Below are 20,497 nucleotides of genomic sequence, written 5' to 3'. Positions count from 1 at the left end.
GGGAGGCTTCTGTTCTCTAAATGACAAGTTATCTTTAACTTTCTTTGCTTTAGAAAACAGTTTTGGCATTGCAGGAACAAGTTGAATGTATGTATGTGTTCCTAAAGAAAATGGGAGATTACCTGTTACTCAAGCCTCTATTTTTTTACTTCTCCTTTTGCAGGAAAAGCTGCAAGTCGTTTAATGACCAAATAAGGTCTCCATTCTTATGATTGATCTGATATGCTGCTCCTGGAGCCATGGATGAATACAACCGCTTTGTGGATTGGGATAAAATGGATGTTACTGTCCAGAGCCAGGATGCGAAGGAGCTAACCTGCACAGAGTTCCAGGAGCTCAAGCAGCTGGCCCGGCAGGGCTACTGGGCCAAGAGCCACTCTCTGAGAGCCAAAGTGTACCACAAACTAATTAGCAATATCCCGTGCCGCACAGTGACCCCAGATGCAAATGTGTACCGGGACATTGTTGTGAAGATTGTTGGAAAACGTAACAGTAGCTCCCTTCCACTCCCAGAGTTTGTGGATAACAGCCTGGTCCCCACATACTGCTTGAATGCAGAAGGCATCGGAGCCGTCAGGAAGATTATATTGTGCATTGCGAATCAGTTCCCAGACATATCGTTTTGCCCAGCACTGCCTTCTGTGATAGCTTTGCTCCTCCACTACAGCAAAGATGAGGCAGAGTGCTTTGAACAGGTCTGTCGCATCCTTGCTTGCAATGACCCATCTAAGCGGCTCATTGATCAGACGTTCTTAGCTTTTGAGTCCTCCTGCATGACCTTTGGTGACCTGGTTAACAAGCACTGTCAGGCGGCACACAAGCTGATGGTGGCAGTGTCCGAGGATGTGTTGGAGGTATACTCCGACTGGCAACGGTGGCTCTTCGGAGAACTGCCTATGGTCTACATTGCTCGGGTCTTTGATGTGTTTCTGGTGGAGGGCTACAAAGTTCTCTATCGTGTTGCGCTGGCTCTTCTGAAATTTTTTCACAAAGTCAGAGCTGGACAGCCCATGGAGTCTGACAGCATACAGCAGGACATTCGAGCTTTTGTGAGAGACATTGCCAAGTCAGTGTCTCCGGAGAGGCTTTTGGAAAAAGCCTTTGCTATCCGCCTCTTCTCGCGGAAGGAGATCCAGCTTCTGCAGATGGCCAATGAGAAGGCTTTGCAGCAGAAGGGCATCACGGTCAAACAGAAAAGGTAGGGCTCTCGCTACAGGTAGCCTGAGTGATCTCGTGAGTTTTCCCAGCATGATGAGCAGTCAGTCAGTCCCGGGTGACTACTGGTGGGGAAGGAGAAGAGCTCTACTGGTACATGCTGGTATCTCTCCTGTTTTTTTTTTTCTCTGCAGAAAAAGTTAGCAGCCCCAAAATTAAGCATTGCTGGAATTGTAATGAGAAGTGTAACTGAATGTTGTGATATAAGAGAAACAAAGCAGTTTCTTATAGCTTTCTCAGTGATGAATTTATAATTACTTTTTACAGGTACATATTAATTGCAAGTATTGTATCTCAAAAGCGTCTTTCACAAGCTGTTTTTAAACTAAAAGGCATTTTAGCAAAGCTGGAAAAAACACCGATAAATAACCTGGAAGAAAAGTACCCAAAAAAAGTGTAAATTAGTTCTTAAATATGAGATTATTTGTATAAAGTGTCATTTTCGTGCTGCCCAGTACTGTGAATTCAGCATTTTCTTTAGTGTAAGTAGGCAAACACTGTCCTAGCTGGGAACGTTTTGCTTAACTGGGGAGTGATTTTAACAGAGCAAGGAAGAAATAAGTCTTATTTACAGGTTACTTCTAAAATTAGTGTGACTGCAACCTCCTGAAAGTAGAGAGTATAGTAATCACAGGTAGGAGTTGACCTATTTTGTGACAGGTCCACGTACTATTAGAAATAATGATTTTGAGAGAACCATGGAAGAGAACAGTGAGGATACTGATCCTAATGATGATTGCATAACCACAATTTCTTTTCAGAAATGAGGGGAGGAAAAGCCAGCTGTAAAACTGGTAAATGAAATCCTGCTCCAAAGTGATAGTAAAAGCCACCATAATAAAAAGCTTAGCTGAAAGACCTCTCCATGTATATAGAAAAGGCAGCAATACATTAATCTAAACAAAATTAGCATCTTGCCAAGTGCAAATGTATGTGCAGGTAAATGCTGGTGTTGTAGACATGTTCTGTTTCTCCTAAGGCCTTCTGTGACTGCAGAAAACTTCTCCCAACCGCTTTTGAAATCTAAGTTTAAGAACAGTTTTATCAGTTGTCCTGACCTCTGAAGGGAGGATGACTTCTAGAAGTCTGCTGGGGTCAGTGAGTGTGATTCTAGAACGTGGTATTCTAGAGGGACAGTCTTTCATTTTCTCAAAATCTTTAATCAAAAGGTACCAGCCATTAATGTATTAGGATCTTACAACCAATTGTGTTGCTGAATTAGTCACAGTAGTTGCAAACAGATATCATTCCATGGTATTGAAATATATACTTAACGAGATTTCAGCCTATAAAATAACGTAAATGTTATGAAATGAACCTCTTTCATGTGCCCAGATACATGTAAAGTTCCCTCCAGTCTTTTCCAACGGTTTATTTTTTAGACTCACAGTTTGGTTTACAATTAGCTTGTGCTTTATCTTGCTCATATCTTGGAAGAGACTGCTCTGTCAGTCTGAAATATTTCAAGGCCTTTAGCCGCTGGAATGTCACATTGGGTAGAGTTCAGACCATTGTATCTGGGACTCGCAACCAGAAGTATTAACTCTTCCAGTGTGTAGCTCTTCTTCCTGTTCTTCAGCAACAGAATGAGAGCTTAAAAAAAAAAAAAAAAAAGCCCAACGCAAAAGACCCAGAAGCTCCTACTGTGTTAAATGTTGTAGAGGTATTCTTGCTCAGAACAACAGTGATGCCTTCAAAGCAAAATACAGTAAATTCATACCCAAATAATGCCAGTAGTTACTGCCTTACCAGGCAGAGTTGTTGGTAAAAAACTTTTATCCTCTCTCGGCTACTTTTGTAAACATACTGAAACTTCTCGGTATCCCGTGGCACGGTACTGCTATGAACTTGGCTCAGTTTGGATCCCAGTGTAGGCAGATGTGGGTGCTGGAGAAGTGAGCTTTTCTCCAGTGCTCGGTAGGATGAGAGTTCATTCTCTTCTCCGGATGTGTTTGGCCTGTGCAAGAAGGTGATGAATTATTTTCCAATCAGGTAACTACAAGCAGGTAGCAAAAAAGGAAGAAAAAAAAATAGAAATAGGAAATATTTTAACCTGTCTGCTTGTTTGTTTTTCTCATGCTTGGTGATTCATATCAAACCTTACTTTGTTTCTCTCTAGGCTCCTTTCATTCACTTTGTCACAGATATAGGAAATCACTGATCTTTTCTATCTTTTTTTGTCTTTCTCCTTATACGTTCTCCTTCTGTCAATTCCATACCCACTGCACCCCTCCTGTTTGCAGTGTTGCATCTCCCAAAAGGTAGGTTAAAACACTTGAATCTTTGCACTTTGCTTGTTTCTTGTCTTTGGCTGGTTATTTTTTCTGAGGCTGTCATTATTGCTAATGCTGGGGCAGGAGAAGCAGGGCAGCAATTATAGCATCCGCTTGCTGTGTAACATCTCCTGCATACACTCTTGCAAAGTTAGTTCAAAGCACCTGCAAAGTTGTAAGATAAGGGATTGTGGGCCCAGCTAGTCAACGTAGCACTTCCATACAGCAATACAAGCCTGTGTTTTCCAGAACGGAAAATTGTAATGTCAATGGGGGGATATAAGTCCGTCCTACACTGGAAGAAAAAGTGTTATTTTTTAAAAACATCTCAAGTAACATGTCTTCAGAACTGTTAGGTATTGTCCCACATCCAAACCTGGTATATGCTGTTGCAATAGATGTGAGACATACTCGACTTTTTGTCTTCTTTGCAAGCTTTCCGCAGTTAATTGGAAAGATGTTGGACTGAACCCAACTTGGCACGCTCTTAAAAGTGACTTGTCTCTATTCATACTAGATTATATTTATTTTTAAGTAGATGGGGGTGGTTTTAGAGGCAAGATGACAGACTATTTTCCTGTGTCGAGGAGGTCAGGGTTACTCAGCCATATAGCATTAGTGGTTAATTAAGTCATTCATCAAGTCTTGGCCTGAAAAGCAAATCGTAGAGAACAAAACCCAGTGGATTGTGATACCTGATAAGCAGAGAACTTGGAAAGGAGAAAGACTGCCCTGTGAGTATTAAGTACCACAGATGTATGGGTTTAAATTAATGCCTTTGAGAATCTTCTGGCCTTGTTGCAGGTGCCCTGAGTTAACTTTAGTGAGTGATGCACACTAACATTTGTACTAATTTATAAAATCAAAATTGGAATTAATTTCCTCATGTTTTCCTGTCTGAAGGAACACCTTAAGAGACTTATCAAAGCATGTTTCATACCATATCCTGTGTGTTGAGGATTTTACCTCTAATAAATGAGCAGGCTGTTAATTCCAGCCAAGCAAATCTTCAATGTCAGTGTATTATTTTACTGTAGTTACAATGTTCTGAAAACAGCAGAAAGCCTTGATTTCTGCTAGGAAGCACATAATTCGGGACTTAGGTAGATGCAGAGTGTCTGTTGATACTGATCTCAACGCAGGATTAGGTTTCAGTCTTATACACCACATATATGGCTTATATTGCCACTTACGACTGAGAAACAACATATCACTTCTACCATACCTTAACTGAAATTATAATGGATTTTAAAGATAATGCAGACCCTATAAGATTTGACCCAAAACAAAGTGGAGCAGGAAGATGTAATTCAGTGAGTTATACCTTGGAGTGTGGTATTTGTTGTCTCGGAATACATACAGAGCATATCCACTGTGACAGCTGCTACCGCTTGTCGTCAACATTGGCTTTATCTTCAGGAACTTTGAGGTCTCTGAAGCACATTGTATTAATGATATAGCTGTAAAAACAACAGTCCTACGAAAATAGCAAATAAGCTGCTTTATTAAACGTTTAAATTGCGCTACTTTTCTAAATCTAATTTCCTTTGGGATAATAACAATTGAACATGTCTTTCCAACATCAGCAATCGATAGAAAGTTGTCATGCCGATCCCAGTAAGCCAACATGAAGAACTGGGGAATACAGGTTAGATACTTGTAATTCTAGTCGCAATTTTCTGACACCCCCCTCCGCCCCTCCCCAACCCCCCGCTCCCCCCAAAAAAAAAAACACTTGTATTTTTGTTAGGCAGCCCAGAGTTTGGTTTGATGTGGGTGCAGGCTGTGTATTGACACTGGTCTCAACACAGTATCAGGTTTCAGTCTTAAGCACCTGCAGCTGTGATTTATAACTGGGAAATAGCAGGTTTTATTTCAAATCCTTAGGTCAAGCTATGATCTAGGTTTTACTAACTGAATGGTGACATTAAATATAAAATGATTCGCCATAACGTTCAAAGGGCAGGAACAGCATGCCTGGAATAGTTTTAAATGGCCAATACAATGGCAAATGCTTTCTAGTAAACAGATCTAGAAAGATCTGTTTGTAAAGGTGATATTCTACCTACATGGAATAGTTGTAGGAAGACACAGGGTAGTGAAAGTGATGTGTTACTATGAATACTGCTGAACACGGGCTTCGAGTGGGGTCTGGGTAAGAAAGTCCTTAAATTGGCATTTCATAGTAGTCAGGAGAAAGAACAGAGGCAAAGAAAAGGTACACTGAGGTTGAGACCCTTTTAGGAACAAGTGCTTAAGTTTAGTTGCCCAAACAGATCACGTAAGTGTGAAAAATGTACAAACCAAGCATACAAATAATAATGAGGCTTGCTTGTTTGAGGTTTAGTAAGTTTAAAACTGTTTGATATTTGCTACTAACTCTTAGCCTATTTATCATCATTACTTTTCCTCCAGAAATTTACTGTAATAAACTAGTTGACTGCCCTGAATATTTTTTAATTTCTTGAATGTGAGAAAAATCTAATTTCTGATGAACTGAAACCAAGGCTTTGTTTCTCAGCTCTGTTCCATAGTGCCACCAGTCTTTAGATGCAGACCAGACAGGACCGGGAGGGCTGAGACCTAAAATAAGATTCTGAAGATGTGGGTTCAAGTCTTGGCTCATACTTTGCTTCAGTTGATCACCCTGTGCCTCAGCTTGCTGTGTTTAAAAGCACAAATAATGTCCTAGTCAGTGATACTGTAAGTTTTAAAACCCATTAATAGTTGCAGCTTGCTTAAATAGGTGTCCATGTAAGTTCCTTGCTAATTAAATAATGCAGGGTAGCAATGCAAGTAGTGATTTGGTTCATTTTGCTAGAGGAAGCAGTAATTTTTTTTTTTTTTTAAGTGACCTAAGGAGTCACTTCATTGGAAATGCTGACACTAAGGCAGCTACAATAAATTTCAGAAAGTATTTCCCAATGTCGCCAAGCAAGCACCACCCTAAAGTACAGTGCAAATGCTACTGATCTCTTGGTACTACAAGCAAGAAAAATAATAAAAAATGTGTAGGTTGTGTGTTCTAGGGAGTGAGCTAAGCTATTCAGATACCTGCGGATACGCAGTATTGAGATCCTCTTTATGTTCGATAAAACTGAGCAGAAAGACATGTGTAATTGTCAAAAAAAAAAAAAAAAAACCTGCCAGAAATTGGCAAATACTTGCAATTGAACTCTTGCATGCAGAGCAAACTGCCTAAAGCTTCATTTAACTAATGGCTACCCAGCAATTTAGTATCTTGTGTAAGTTCCTATGTACTTCCACCATGTACTTGGCTGTCACCCTTGCATTTTAAAAGTCTTTTAACGTCGGCCATGAATGCAGTAGCACTTGTTTAATCCCCAGGCTCTGAGTTTGTGTGCTTATTTAATCTGAGAAATGAAGGCTGTTTAAGATTATTATTACTATTATTATTATTATTACCTTCAAGTGTTTAAAAGCCATGAATCAGTTCTTATAATTGTATTAGACCCCTCTGGAGTGTGTGGGGATTTGCTTTCTGGTGTTAGTGTCTAGCATTTCTTCATGTTTTCAGGCTCCGTCTGTAACCATGAACCTAGGAACTTCTTTGGTTCTTAATGAAGTGGAAGTCATTGGTAATGACATGTTTCCAAGAGGTGGAACTTTCCAAAAGCTTCAAATATTTGCCTTGGATTAAAATTGCTTAGCCTGATAATACTGATTCCTCTAAGACTTCTGAGGGTTTTAGGAATTCTCTAATTCCATGTTACAGCTAGGACCTCAGAGGGGGAAAAAGTATTACCTCTTCCTTTCAGATCCTGGCTGTTTCTTTAGGTATTCTGTTCTCTCTGCTTAAATACTAGCACCAGCGAGACTGTCTCAAACAGCAAATATAATTTGATCTATTTAAGGTCATGGTCATCCTAGCTGGCTCACCATTATGTCCTCTATATATAAAGGTGCAGGCCACAGCTGCCATACAGAGGAATTGCTCCACATATTTCAGTAAGGCCAGATCGCTACCTCTTGAGGATTATGTTAAACTGCAGTAGTTTATTATCTTCAGTAAGTCATGGCCTTCTAATCCCATGGGCTGAAACTTTGAACAATAGCATACCTACTAGGGTCTTCTAGCGTTCAGCTGTCTTTGCATATTACTGTCCAGTAATCCGAAAATTGTTTTGGTTTTAAATTATTGTTTCTCAATGTATTGTATTGTATTTCTCAGGCAGAATGTGCACTTAGCAGTTCATGCTGAGAACTTCAAGTCTGGAATTGTCAGTGTCAAAGAGATGCGAGATATCTGGTCATGGATCCCAGAGCGATTTGCACTTTGCCAGCCCCTCTTGCTTTTCACCACCTTGGAACATGGCTGTAGTCTGAGCAGGTAAGGAAAACCTTCCCCACTCTTCTCTACTGTAGGGCGATAAAGAGCAACTGGTGAACTGTTCGCTGGATTGACAAAAAGTCCATGCCTAGTCAGAACTTGATCTGAAGAATATTATTAGCGATGGGATGTAAATGTGACAAATTCCTGTTGGCTACAGCATTTGACCAGGATACTTCATATGCCAGAACATGGCAAGCCACTTTAAACGGTCCAAGACCAATTGGAAAAGTCAAACTTGCATCAGTTCACAGAATATGCTGGTCTGAGACTGGTTCATTCCCCACTGGGTATGGATGGTTTAACTCAGTGGCTGCTCTGCAGGCTCTTTTGATAAATAACCACATTCTAACTGATCCAAAGAATAAGGGAACTGGAAACTGGGGATTCCTCTACCTATGAATCTGATTGTTGTTATTTTTAAAGTGGGATAAACGAGATATAAGTTCTCCTTGCACTTGACACAGAAGGCTATAATCCTATAGCTCCGAATAATGACTTCGACATCTGCAGCTGAGGTACTGAGGTGGGGAGTGGCCTGCTGTCCCAGCCCCATATGCCTATGAGGAAAAGCAAAAGCAAGCAAAGAGAATGCATCATAATTATTTTCTATGAAAACTGAAAGCTCTTTGGACACAGCCATCAGTCCTCAGGACACAACTTCCTTTAGGTTGTCTTTATTCAAAATGCTGTAAAATGCCACTGTTGTGATAGGTAGTCTTCTAGTGATTCTGCAGAGGCATAAACAGAGAACTGAGTAGAGAAGAACTGCTTGATAATATTTGTTTACACTCAACTGTTATTTACAATGGATGGTAGAAAGCATTTGCAGGAATATGCTTAGTCTTCAGATGTCTTTTTTTGCCATGCCATCAGTTGGCGGAGGAGGTGATGCCTGACGTTAAGGAGGAAAAGAACTGCAGTTGGTGGTAGTTGAGTGCTCATTTTTGTGTACTCTGCACTTCAGGTTCTATTCTCACAGCGAGGGACATGAACCAACTCTTCTCCTCATCAAGACCACAGCAAAAGAGGTGAGTAAGGTGAAAGCCAACTGATTAAATTAGGTTTTAGCCAGTTATGTAATGCTGTATTGCAACACACAACTGTTTATAATGAAGAAGCAAGGGACCTGAAATTGCTTGGGGTTTTGTTTTGGTTTTTTAACAATGCATGCTTCATATGGTTCCATTTGTTGATTACAGGACTATGCATTCTTGGGTAAATCTTGTAAACTAGGTCTTGGTCAGCTATTCTTTCTCTTGTAAGTAATGGGGGATGATGGACTAGAGTAACTCATTGAGCTCTTGGACAGACTCTCTTAATTGCAGAATCAGAGGGAGAGGCTGGGGAATTGTGTTAAGAAACTCATGATTCATAGAAGATATTTTCATTTTCTCCAGCATATGAGGAGAGAAAGTAGCAGAATTTAAATGGTATGAATAATGTTGGTCTACATAATGTGGAAACAAAAGCTTTAGCTTCATCTCATTCTTGTTTGAAAAAATAAAATAAAACAAGAACACTCTGAGAACCTGAGGAGGAGTGCACACAGGTGCCTTATCTATTGAGTGCTGGTTCTCTGCTCTACTGTGAATGATAATATTGGACAACATAATGTGAAAACAGAAACATTAGCTTCATCTCATGCTTGTTTAAAAAAAAAAATGCATAAAACAAAAAAGCTTCCCGGAATCTCCAAAGGAGGGCACACAGGTGCTTCCTGGAATGAGTGTTGGTTGTCTGCGCCACTGTGCATGACTTCTAAATATTCTGTGTATAACGTTAAGCTGTTACTGCAGCCTGTGGGCTGCTTATGTTCCTGCAGGATGACTGTCCATGAAACAAGACCATTTCTACTCTTACTTGCACCTACCTAATGCTAATGCTCCAAGCTGTTTCAAAGTTCTGTGTATGGTTTCTGGCCATCCCAGGCCTGCATTGACATGCCAATGGCTTATAGAATGCCTGTGGTATCGAAAGGGAAGAGGGGAAATATTTATTTGTTATTTTGCTTCTTGTCTTGGAGCATGTCAAAAGTCTAGCTTTGTAAGTGATGCTGGTATGATAGTATGATTCATTTCTTACCCATTAAAAAAAAAAAAAAAAAGATAGCCCAAAGAAAAAAAGCAGGAGAAAAGTATGGAGGTTTTTGTTTGGTGGTTGTGAGTTTTCTGGTTTTTTGCAAAGGATTACATTCATTCTTTATTCGTATGTCTATAGTTACATTTTAGAAAGAAGAAAATTTGCCTTCTGTTTTTCTGGCTTTCATGTACTTCGGGCATATCAGATCAAACAGCATTCTGGGCCATCTTTTTGTTTATGCTTATGATTTATCTATATAAAAAACTGCTCTTCAGTAATTTTGTCCTAGGAGCTCTGCTTGTAATGCTGGTGGAAGCTAAACAGCAAATGTACCTTAGAACAATTCTGTTTAACCATAGTTTCTGGAAAAAAAATGCAGGGTTGCTTTCATCCCATTCTTAGAGCTTCATGGTTTGGTCTATGTCCACTTGGCAGTGATGCTTATTGGTGGTAGTGAGAAATTCTTCTAGTGCAAACAAAGGACCCCACAGAAAAGCTCAGCCGTCTAAGGCTGTGTTTTTCTTTATTGGCAACTAGCAAACCATATGCTGTTTGAATAGGCTGCTTTAAATATCTGAGCTAGTTCAGCATTGACTTAGCTAAGCTGATTTTAACCTACAGTTTGAAATGGAGAAAGCCACCAAGGCTACTGTTTATGACCGGAAAACGTTCAGGCAGAACTGCTCATACTGTAACTTGTGACAATACTGTTGCTTTGGATGCCAAAATGAGGAAGTGGAAGTCAGGCTTTTTAAGTTTGGAGTGATTTCTGTTTTGGTACCTGGGGTTATGTTGGAACATTTCTCCTTTAAGGCCTCAGAGATGTGAAATAATTTATGAAACCCACCCATGGATTAGAGCAGTTTAAATCTATCTTTAGATATAAGTACATGTGCTACCTTAATCCACTGATATAGAGATTTTGAATATCAAACTAAAATAAAACGTTCCGTTCTGGTCTCTGAAATGTTGATATCAATTGGTTTAACACACTTTCTTCTTCAATGGAAAGCCTCCTGACGGTGCTGTTTGTTCTAGGTCTGTGGTGCTTATCTGTCAACTGACTGGAGCGAGCGCAGGCGAGGAGGGAACAAGCTTAGTTTCTTTGGAACTGGGGAGTGCTTTGTATTTAGGGTGAGTAAAATTTTATTGTCGCTACCCAGTAGCAAGGCAGAACCGCTGTACTGGTGTGAGTAACTCTTACTTCCCTTCTACTTGAAGAGGATGGATTATATGCCTTCCTAGTTCATAAAGTCTACTGAACTCTTAATGTGGAGGAGAAAATTTTGCTTTTCAGTTTTGTGGTAACCCTTTTTCTTCCCTTGCACTGAATATTTTCTTAAAAGATGTAATAAGGTAACTGAAAGACGGTAGATTTAGATTAGATATAAGGAAAAAATTCTTCACTATGAGGGTGGTGAGGCACTGGAACAGGTTGCCCAGAGAAGTTGTGGATGCCCCATCCCTGGAAGTGTTCAAGGCCAGGTTGGACAGGGCTTTGAGCAACCTGGTCTAGTGGAAGGTGTCCCTGCCCATGGCAGGGGGGTTGGAACTAGATGATCTTTAAGGTTGTTAAGGTCCCTTCCAACCCAAACCATTCTATGATTCTATGAACTCAGAAAACACTGCATCATTTCTTCAATCACCTAAAAAGCAAAAGTATAAAGAAAGAAAGTAACATCTGGCCTAAAAGATAGTTTGATCCCTTGAATGTTCTTTGCTGTGCAGAGCTCTCTGTGTAGTGCATGTGCACTAACTAAAGCTTTGCTCTTCTCTGCCCCTGTGCAGCTGCAGCCAGAAGTGGAACGCTACGAGTGGGTGATCATAAAACACCCAGAACTGGCCACGACTGGTTCAGAGCCAGAAAATCATGCCTCACCAGCTTCCAGCACCCTCTCTTCCAGCAGCGTCCCATCAGACCCCTCAGATCGCCTTTCTCCCTTCTTATCAGCTCGGCACTTCAACTTGCCTTCCAAAACAGCCTCCATGTTCATGGCTGGCAGCAGCGAATGCATCATTATAGGTAAGTCAGTGTGAGAATTTGAGCATATATCCTACCAGCTCTTCCTATCTGCCTTAGATAAGAGAGTCACCTGTATTTACCATGCATGTATTTCAGTATCACTACAGTTAGAGTTAAAAGTGGCCAAAACCTGATATTACTACCCAACAAAAATTTTCTTTGGGAAAACTTGCGTATCAAGCATTTTAGAGTAAGATAGTAACTCATAGCTTTAAGCACAGCCATACCTTCATACTGCCTAATTCATGATTAGAAATAGTTCTTGAAGAGGAACTTACTTTGCACTGAGGTTTTTGGAAGACGGGGTAAACTATAAAACATGTTAATTCTCCTGGAACTTTATTGGATCTGTGGTGCCGCTGACTTTGGCAAAAGCCTGCTTAGTTAAGTTGTCACCTAAATGGGATTTACAAGGCATAGGTATAAAATAGTAGTTGTCCTTTTCCCAAAAAGCTTTACTTGACACTTCTTAGGAGAGCAGCTAGCCTGGTGATTTCCTCTGTAACATCAAGTGTTGGCTGATTCCCCACTTAGCAGCGCGTGCTCTAATCGACCGTAAGTTGGGCTGCTCCAGTATCAGCTAGGCTGGTGAGAACTTCAGTGCGTGTGTAACTGAATTAGAAATCACTGTTAATGATGTATCACAGATATTTCAGAGATCTTTACTGTGGAGCGTATATCCCACCAGCTCTTCCTATCAGCCTTGGAGAAGAGAGTCACTTATATTTACCATGTATTACACTATGGGTAGCAATAAGAGAAATACAAGCTTGGGTAGCAGATACGTAGAAATGATTGTTGTACACAATTCCAGCTGTAGACCAGAATTTCCACCCTTTTGATTCTTCAGATGTTTTCAGTAGCTATTCTTAGGTGGTTGCCCTATAAGCAATAGGGGCATCTTCCTTTTTGTTTTCCTAACATATTTCTGTCTAAATTTATTTCACTTCACTGCATTTTCTGACTGCAAGCTCTGTGAACCTTGACATAGACCCACAGATAATCAAAATGCTTTTAACTCTGACGTGTTTTATAATGATTTAGAAGACCAAGCCAGTGCTGTTACTTATTGATCTTGTTCTCCCAACTTTGATTTTTGACTGCTAACAGAATTCTTTGCTTTTTCTTTACTGGAGGGAAAATACGCAGTTGGTAGCTTCCAAGATCCTCCAGCACTGAAAAACAAATCTTAAATGCAGGCATTTGAGTCAGGCTTCTTGTTCTTACTGACTTGCATTACTGTTTTTTTTTAAATTTAAAAAAAAATCATCCAGTTCTGATAGTGTCATTTAAAAGCTATGCATTTGATCATAATCTGTTACACCTGAAGGCAGCAAGCAAACATCACTTAGGGCTTCCAGTTGTTCCCATGAGAAGAGCGTTTAAGTTCTGGTTTGTGTTTTGGTTTGTTTGGGGTTTTGGGGGGGGGGGTGTTGTATAGCAGTTTCCCATGCTAAGAAATGCAGTGACACCCTTACACTTGTCTTTGTCTCTTCACAGGAGGTGGTGATGGCCAGGCTCTTTACCTCGATGCAGATCTGAACCATGGAAGAACCAGCCACTGCAATACTTTCAATAATCAACCATTGTGCTCTGAAAGCTTCCAGATCTCTGTCTTGGAGGTGTGGGGCTTCAGGGACACCATGAATGGTTGACGTGACTATCGTTAATCAACTAGTTTTTCAATCGTCCTAGGATTCCCAAGGCAAATTCTAATGCAGGAGCCAAGTTAGAACGTAAGTTCTGCTGGGCTCAGTGTTTTTTAGTAATTACTAAGTGGTGCACTTGAATGCAGGGCTTAGTTGTTTACTCTTATTTTATTTAAGACAGGTCAAGGTGAAGTAATGTATCTGATTAACTCCTCAGCGCTTTACCTCCAGAGATCTGGATTCAGGTCCTGTTATTAGGTAAAAATGAAAATGTAATGATTTCAAACCATCCTAATTGGACACAAGTCCGTATCACAGGATAGGTTTGCAGTTTGATGCAATTCCTCAGAGGCACAGAGCTGGCTGAGGTGTACTGTAGAGCTGTGTGCCACTGGCACCAGTATCTGGCTTGAGCCAGTAATATCAAGTGTCCGCTCACAGGGAACATTGATGACCTCAGATTTGACGTAGAACATTAGTTCATAGAATCATTGCCCTACTATAAGCAGACATTGTGCAGACAAATCATGAGTTATTCTCAGTACCATTTCGTAAGTTATGAAAGCTCTCAATTCACACAAGAACCATGATTGCTAGTTATCCTTCTCCTTGTACCTGAACCCTTGACGCATTCCAGTTGCATCTGTTTGAGGAGTCTGCCTCTGAGGAAGGCATCTAGACTGGACAACGATATCTCAAAGGCTTTATTTTGTTTACATTCCTATTCCATATCAGTATGATGACTTTAAACTGACTCATGTTTCAGGCAGCTGAAAGCCACAGCATATATGCAGTGCTCAGAAACTTCCCTTTCTTCATGTTTCCTGGAAGCTGAAATGGAGCTTTAAATCTGAGAATAACTGTGCTGATATCCCTACATGTTTGGGGAATTAGACATTGTGATACAGAAGCTTAATGCTCTCCCCATAAATAAATGAAGGGAGGCAGGAGGGAAATCATCTGTGTAATATTATTCTAGGAGTGGATGAGTTTCCCAGAACTCCAGGTGACACTTGTTTCTCCATATCATGAGTCTTCCCAGTGATGAGATCCTGAAAAAGGTAACGCTTTTTTGCCAGCAGTGTTCTGGTAGGGTTTGGATGATGCAAAGAGACTTTTGCTCATTCCTGAGAATTCATACAGTTCTCTGCAAGCATGTCTTGTGGCATGTGATGTCTGGAGGCAGTTGCCCAGTGTCTTTATCTAAAAGTTTCAGTATCTGCTGTAGAACTCCCACAAGAAGCACAAGTACATAAACATCAATGGATAGTCCAGAGCTATCAGTGGGTAATTTGCTAGTAAACACAACAAGTGAAATGAGGGGAAAGAGGAATTGCTGTTTTTTTCAGCAGTTCAATCTAAAAAATTGCTTTAGAGTGGGGGAAATGTTATTACTACTTAAACTTGAAGTTCATTAAAAGGAACAATTAAAAATTTATAGTGATAAAATCTCAGCTAGGCTGGACAGGGTCTTGTTAATATTCAGAGGTCACAGGTGAGTCTTGTTGGTAATGTTGGCTTGTTTAGCTTGCCATCAATGAAAATACCATGTGTCTTGGTAAAGTGTTGCCTCTTGCAAAGTACATGAACAAACTTGGCAAAAATGTGATTTGCTTCTTACGGTGCCATTTTGAATTTTTGTCAAAATAACTCTTTGAAATATTAGACTTCGTATACAACAGTTCAAGATGTCTTTTGCACCATTTATATATTTGCAGTTAGATTATTTCAGTTTGAGTCAGCATTGGGCCTGTCTTTCTTTCCCGCTTCCCACTCAGTGAGTTCTGTCCAGCTGTCTTTTCATAGGTTTACCGTAAGTTTGACTGAGCTAGAAGGGAAGATGTAATTCAGTTATACTTAATGTGTTTTAACGGGGAGGAACTTGAACAGTCGTATCTGGCTTTTTACAAATACTGGCTGATGCTGCCTTCTATTATTTTTTCAAAGCTAGCTGTATCACTTTGCACTTGCTAGTATCTCACAAGCTTCCTCAGGCAAAACAAATCACTCAAAAAATGTATCCCATTTAGTAGGTTCTCTTAAACGTAGGTGGGATTTCAGTTTTGTCCCTATCTCCTCTCTTTTGCGCTTGTTTGAGGTGCCCTTGAAAAAAAAAAAACACCACACAATAGCATTAATTTTCAGCTTGTTAACTTGTCAGAAATTCCCTCGAGCTGTGTGTTGGCAGGATTTGTGGGACTTTAGTATTACACTCAAAATGAATAGGTTTTATCTGCAAAATCTTTCCTGCAGCTGGCAGTGATGATGCGATTTTCTCACTCCTCATCCCTACTGGATGCAACTATTTCAGCGAAACCTGAGTACTATACTGTGTCTTAAGCCATATCTAAGAGACACTATTACTTTCCCTGCTCTGTTCTTAGTGCACAGAGATTTGGGTGTTTGAAATCAGAAATAACTCATAGTTGCTCAGAAATTCATCATAGGATATTAGTGTGAGTATCCAAGGAGCAGTACTGAAAATCAGTGAGGTTTAGGCATCTGAGTCAAGTGTCTTTCAAAAGTCAATCGCAGGCCTCAGCTCAGCTTCCCTTGTGTCAGGTGAGTACAACGTCTGACCCCTCCCACCCCTGGCAGCGAAGGCCCACAAAAGACTCCTTTCTGTAGCTTATCTAGATGGCCAGCCAGTCTTCTGCATGGGACTAAAGGTAAATCTTGTTTCTTAAAGTAAGACATTACGCTGGGTGGCTGGCAGTGTCTGACAGCTGCTCTATGTCCGTGCATTTGCAACTGGTGTGGATGTGCTTGGAGCAGCACTGTGCCCAGAGCAATTTGAGCGATGACCTGTAGGAGATTGCAAATCACAGCAGGGGGTAAAAGGGTTAGCAGGTGATCCTCCTTCCGCTGACTGTTCGTATTCATATCAGTCTTGAGGCACATGTCGCAGGGATGGTTTAAGTTTGATACAGCACTGCTGCAGACATCCCGCAGTATATGTGTTTTAAATTTGAATAGCCTGAGTAAGCAAGAGGCTGCAATAATATGGCAAGAGGAATTGTACAATGCTGTGTCATCTTCACACAATCCTTTTGTTCAGTAAAAATGAATGTTGCTTTTCATGTGCAAATCCTCGTGTAATTCTCGTTATGGTTGTGAGACACCTTAGAGGAATAGCATCGTGACTTGGATTTCTTTCCGGTAGCAAAGAGGCATTTTTTTTGTCTGTGTAGTTAATGGTTGTTGCTGACCAACTGTATATCAAAGTTCAGGTAATTAAGCCAACAGTTTCTGTTACATGCAAAACTGTTGAGGTGGAGACCACAGACTGGTTTTTAAGACAATGACTACGATGGGCGCCTTATCAGAAAGACAAAATTATCTGAAGTATCCCAGCTGTGAAGTGCTTTGGTCATGTTGTAATTCTGAACAACTGTTGATGTAGTTTGTAGTCCTTGTTTGTAGTCCTGCTGGCAGCAATGACAGCGAGGGTGCCAGTGTCGCTTGGTCTGCTGTTTGGTGTGGAGCTGGAGAGCTGAAGGTTGGACGTCAGCTACCCCAGTTCTTCAAGAGCATATTTGCTTTCCTGAGAAGCTGGTTTTGCTTTGTAATATTCTCTTGAAGGCAGAAAAGACTAGAAACTCCTGACGTCAGAAACTTGAATTTATTGTAAATGGCATCAAAGCTGTTTCCAGGCCACAGGAACGGTTTCCAGCTGTTAGCCAGGCTGGACAGACTTCATCAATGGACTCAAAACCTGTTATGCCTACAGATCATGCACTTTGACACACTCCCTTTTCTGATGAAGCACGTTAATCCGTCTCTTACTAATAGAGGCCAATTAAAGGGAAGGGAAAAACTCCCATTTCCTGTGTATTGATATAACTGAAGACAAATGGAAGGGGTGGGCAGTACTGTTCTTTGAAGAGTTAAACTTCATGCCAATAGAGATCTGTGTTTAGCAGTGGAGGGGTGGCACTTGCGGATCGATCAACTGCTATTCGTGTGTGTGCACTGAGATTGTGTCCTTGGAAATCCATCCTCATTTCTGGTGGGGAGTGAGCTCCTCTGCCCACTGACCACACAGTCGCCGTATTGATGGGGATGCCACAGCCAGCGGGCACCAAGAGCTCGCCTGCAGCCCCGGCGCTGGAAGAGCTCGGCTCCTGCGACTGACACCCGGAGTCCGGTTGTTGGACAGATTGGAGGCTTGGGCACCCGGCTGTTTGTGTTGAGATGCCTTTCTGCCAGCTCTCTGTCATAAATTTCAGACAATTCATAGTCGAGATGAGTGTGTGTATTATTTGGCGTGATGTTTTTCTTCAGATGACTGGTGGTGTGCTGCTGAATTGGTTTTCTATCCTACCATTGGAATCGCTGCCCTACGTTGATGGTATTTTTGTCACTGTGCAGAATCTTGGATTATATTAAAAGGTGTTTGACTCTGGAGGCTACTGACTTCGTCCTTCATTCAGTTATTTTCCTTCCTGTAGCCCTCACAGCAAATGGCATCCTGAAACTGAGAAATAAATCTTGGAGCATGTGTTCTCTCACGTGAACTCTTCACTACAGTGAAGCGATTATGCAGTTTCTGACTGTTTTATGAGATCTCAGCTTCCACTGAGACCAGGTGCCCAACTGACTCTAAAAAACCTTAGATTGGCAAATTCTGAAATGAGCCTTCTTCCTTTGGCAGTGCCAGAGAGTGTGTTTTGCCCCAGCCCAGCTTGGGTTTAAAATGGAGCTCAGAGGTGTCTTCTGGCCACCAACACTTGTAAGTTGTAGATCAGACCAATGGTGCCGCTGCATCCTCTGCGTGTAAATGCCGTCATCAACTCGGCTACAGCCCTGCAGCCGCTGTCGGTCAGCGCTGCTCTCGGTAGAGGCAGTGCCTTCCTTGTGCCAGCACAAACGTGACTGTTGGCAGCAGGCAGGCAGCTCAGTCGGGGAACTGCTTGTTTAAAACTAGTATTTTTGTTCCTCTTGATGGCTTGGTTTTAACCTGTTGGAGCGGGTCCAGAGGAGGCCACAAAAATGATCAGAGGGTGGAACACCTCTCCTACGAAGAAAGGCTGAGAGAGTTGGGGTTCTTCAGCCTGGAGAAGAGAAGGCTCTGGGGAGACCTTATTGCAGCCTTTCAGTACTTAAAGGGGCTTATAAGAAAGGTGGGGCCAGACTTTTTAGAGGGCCTGGTGGAACAGGATAAGGGGGAATGGTTTTAAACTAAAAGGGGAGATTTAGGCTAGATCTAAGGAAGAAACTGTTTACAATGAGGGTGGTGAGACACTGGCACAGTGGTCGATGCCCCATCCCTGGAAACATTCAAGGTCAGGTTGGACGGGGCTGTGAGCACCCTGATGAAGTTGAAGATGTCCCAGCCCATGGCAGGGGGCTTGGACTAGATGACCTTTAAAAGTCCCTTCCAACCCAGACTATTCTGTGATTCTATGATAACCTGGATCCCTTCCCTGCCCATGTCCCTGGTAACAACGTGGATGCTTTTTGCCACGGTTGAGAGGAGTGTTTCTAGTTAGCAGCGCTGTTTTAAACAAATATTCCTGTTACTTAAACCTAGTCTTTGCCAATGCCTGAAACTTAAATGTAAGACTTGTGGGAACTACAGGAACTTATTGGTATAGTTGGAGGATATCAAGATACTCTGAGCAAAATGCCTTTGGAAACTCCCCACAGGCAATGACCAATGAAGTAAAAAAAAAAAAAAAAAGAAAAGCTGTTTGAGTTTCCAGTGAAATTCCGCTAAATTCTTGGGGTTTGAATGAAAGTCCTGGCAGGCAGGAGGGAAAAAAAAATCCAAAACCCAACATATACACCTCATACACGACACGGGGGCCTCCTGTGCTGCTGTACACGGGTGTTTCCAAGAGCAAAGCTGTGGTCTAAGGCGTTGCAATGTGGAAAACAGGGATTGCTGAGCTTGCAGAAACAATTCAGATTATTTTCATGCCAGCTCTCCGCACTGCCGTGATGAGGGTTTGCTGCAAAGAAAGCCTGTGGCCGCTAGAGGTTACCCTTCGCCTGGTCGTCAGCTTCTTTCTCCCTCCATTACAAATAAATCCATTCTTGCAAGCCAGACGTCCCAGAATTTAGTAAACATTATCAGGCTGAGTACTTTTTTAAAAGAGATGGGAGTAGGGAAAAGGGGTATGAATAGGCTTTCTCCACTTGATTTCCAAAAGTGAGCTTAGCATTAAATACCAATAAATCACAATTTTGCAACTCCCTTAAAGACCTTAACCTTAATAACAAAGGTGCTCAGTAGCAGGAAGATGTAACTGATGGATGTTGAGGAGCTGAGCAGTGCAGGCTGCTGCTTTTGAACCTTACAGCTGCTTTAAACTATGTGATTGAGGACCTGAAACGAAAATGGTATGCTTGATTGCATCAAGTAGTGGGAGCTCTTTATCATGCATGGAGGGCTTGATGATGGGAAAGTTATGGGTGATGTCTCACAGGGCTGGTAGTTCATAATGAAGCTGGAGGAGCCCTAACTCCTGGAAAAGGAAGACTGTCTTCTGTCTTGCTGTGGTGCTGAGTATGAGAAGAGCATGGTGCTTGCTAGTTGGGCATTTTTTTCTAGATTTTCTATGCACAGTCTGTTCTGTAAATGTGACACGGATACCTGCTCCCTTGGGAGATGTTTTGTAACCAGATCATGGCACAAGACTGCTTCTGGCAGCAAACTTAAAGGTTTTCCTGCCTTTTTAAGCACCCTGTTGGGTGCTGTGGTGCTGAGTATGAGAAGAGCATGGTGCTTGCTAGTTGGGCATTTTTTTCTAGATTTTCTATGCACAGTCTGTTCTGTAAATGTGACACGGATACCTGCTCCCTTGGGAGATGTTTTGTAACCAGATCATGGCACAAGACTGCTTCTGGCAGCAAACTTAAAGGTTTTCCTGCCTTTTTAAGCACCCTGTTGGGTGTTTCC

At 41.5% G+C, this 20,497-nt stretch overlaps 1 protein-coding gene across 2 annotated transcripts; it reads left to right on the top strand.

The window, feature by feature from the left end:
• The first annotated feature begins 239 nt into the window (after positions 1 to 239).
• Positions 240 to 13,738, top strand: TBC1D24 (TBC1 domain family, member 24). Of its 2 annotated transcripts, XM_009586397.1 has the most exons (7): positions 240 to 1,198; positions 3,459 to 3,476; positions 7,681 to 7,839; positions 8,807 to 8,870; positions 10,960 to 11,055; positions 11,710 to 11,944; positions 13,445 to 13,738. In XM_009586397.1, the coding sequence occupies exons 1-7, from the start codon at positions 240 to 242 to the stop codon at positions 13,597 to 13,599; spliced, it is 1,686 nt and encodes a 561-aa protein (XP_009584692.1). In that variant the 3' UTR covers positions 13,600 to 13,738. The 2 variants fall into 2 exon arrangements, with proteins under 2 accessions (XP_009584692.1, XP_009584693.1); XM_009586398.1 differs by lacking the exon at positions 3,459 to 3,476.
• Positions 13,739 to 20,497: the final 6,759 nt, after the last annotated feature.

Source organism: Fulmarus glacialis, unplaced genomic scaffold (assembly GCF_000690835.1).
Source record: "Fulmarus glacialis isolate BGI_N327 unplaced genomic scaffold, ASM69083v1 scaffold6151, whole genome shotgun sequence".
Lineage (NCBI taxonomy): Eukaryota > Metazoa > Chordata > Aves > Procellariiformes > Procellariidae > Fulmarus > Fulmarus glacialis.
The sequence above is the reverse complement of the archived record's forward strand: the minus strand, read 5'-3'. Positions and strand labels throughout refer to the sequence as shown.

Excerpts from the sequence above, each read along its gene's own strand:
- TBC1D24 (XM_009586397.1), top strand. The coding sequence starts at position 240 with ATGGATGAATACAACCGCTTTGTGGATTGGGATAAAATGGATGTTACT. Across the intron at positions 7,840-8,806 it reads CATGGCTGTAGTCTGAGCAG|GTTCTATTCTCACAGCGAGG; the intron begins GTAAGGAAAACC and ends TCTGCACTTCAG. Across the intron at positions 8,871-10,959 it reads TCAAGACCACAGCAAAAGAG|GTCTGTGGTGCTTATCTGTC; the intron begins GTGAGTAAGGTG and ends TGTTTGTTCTAG.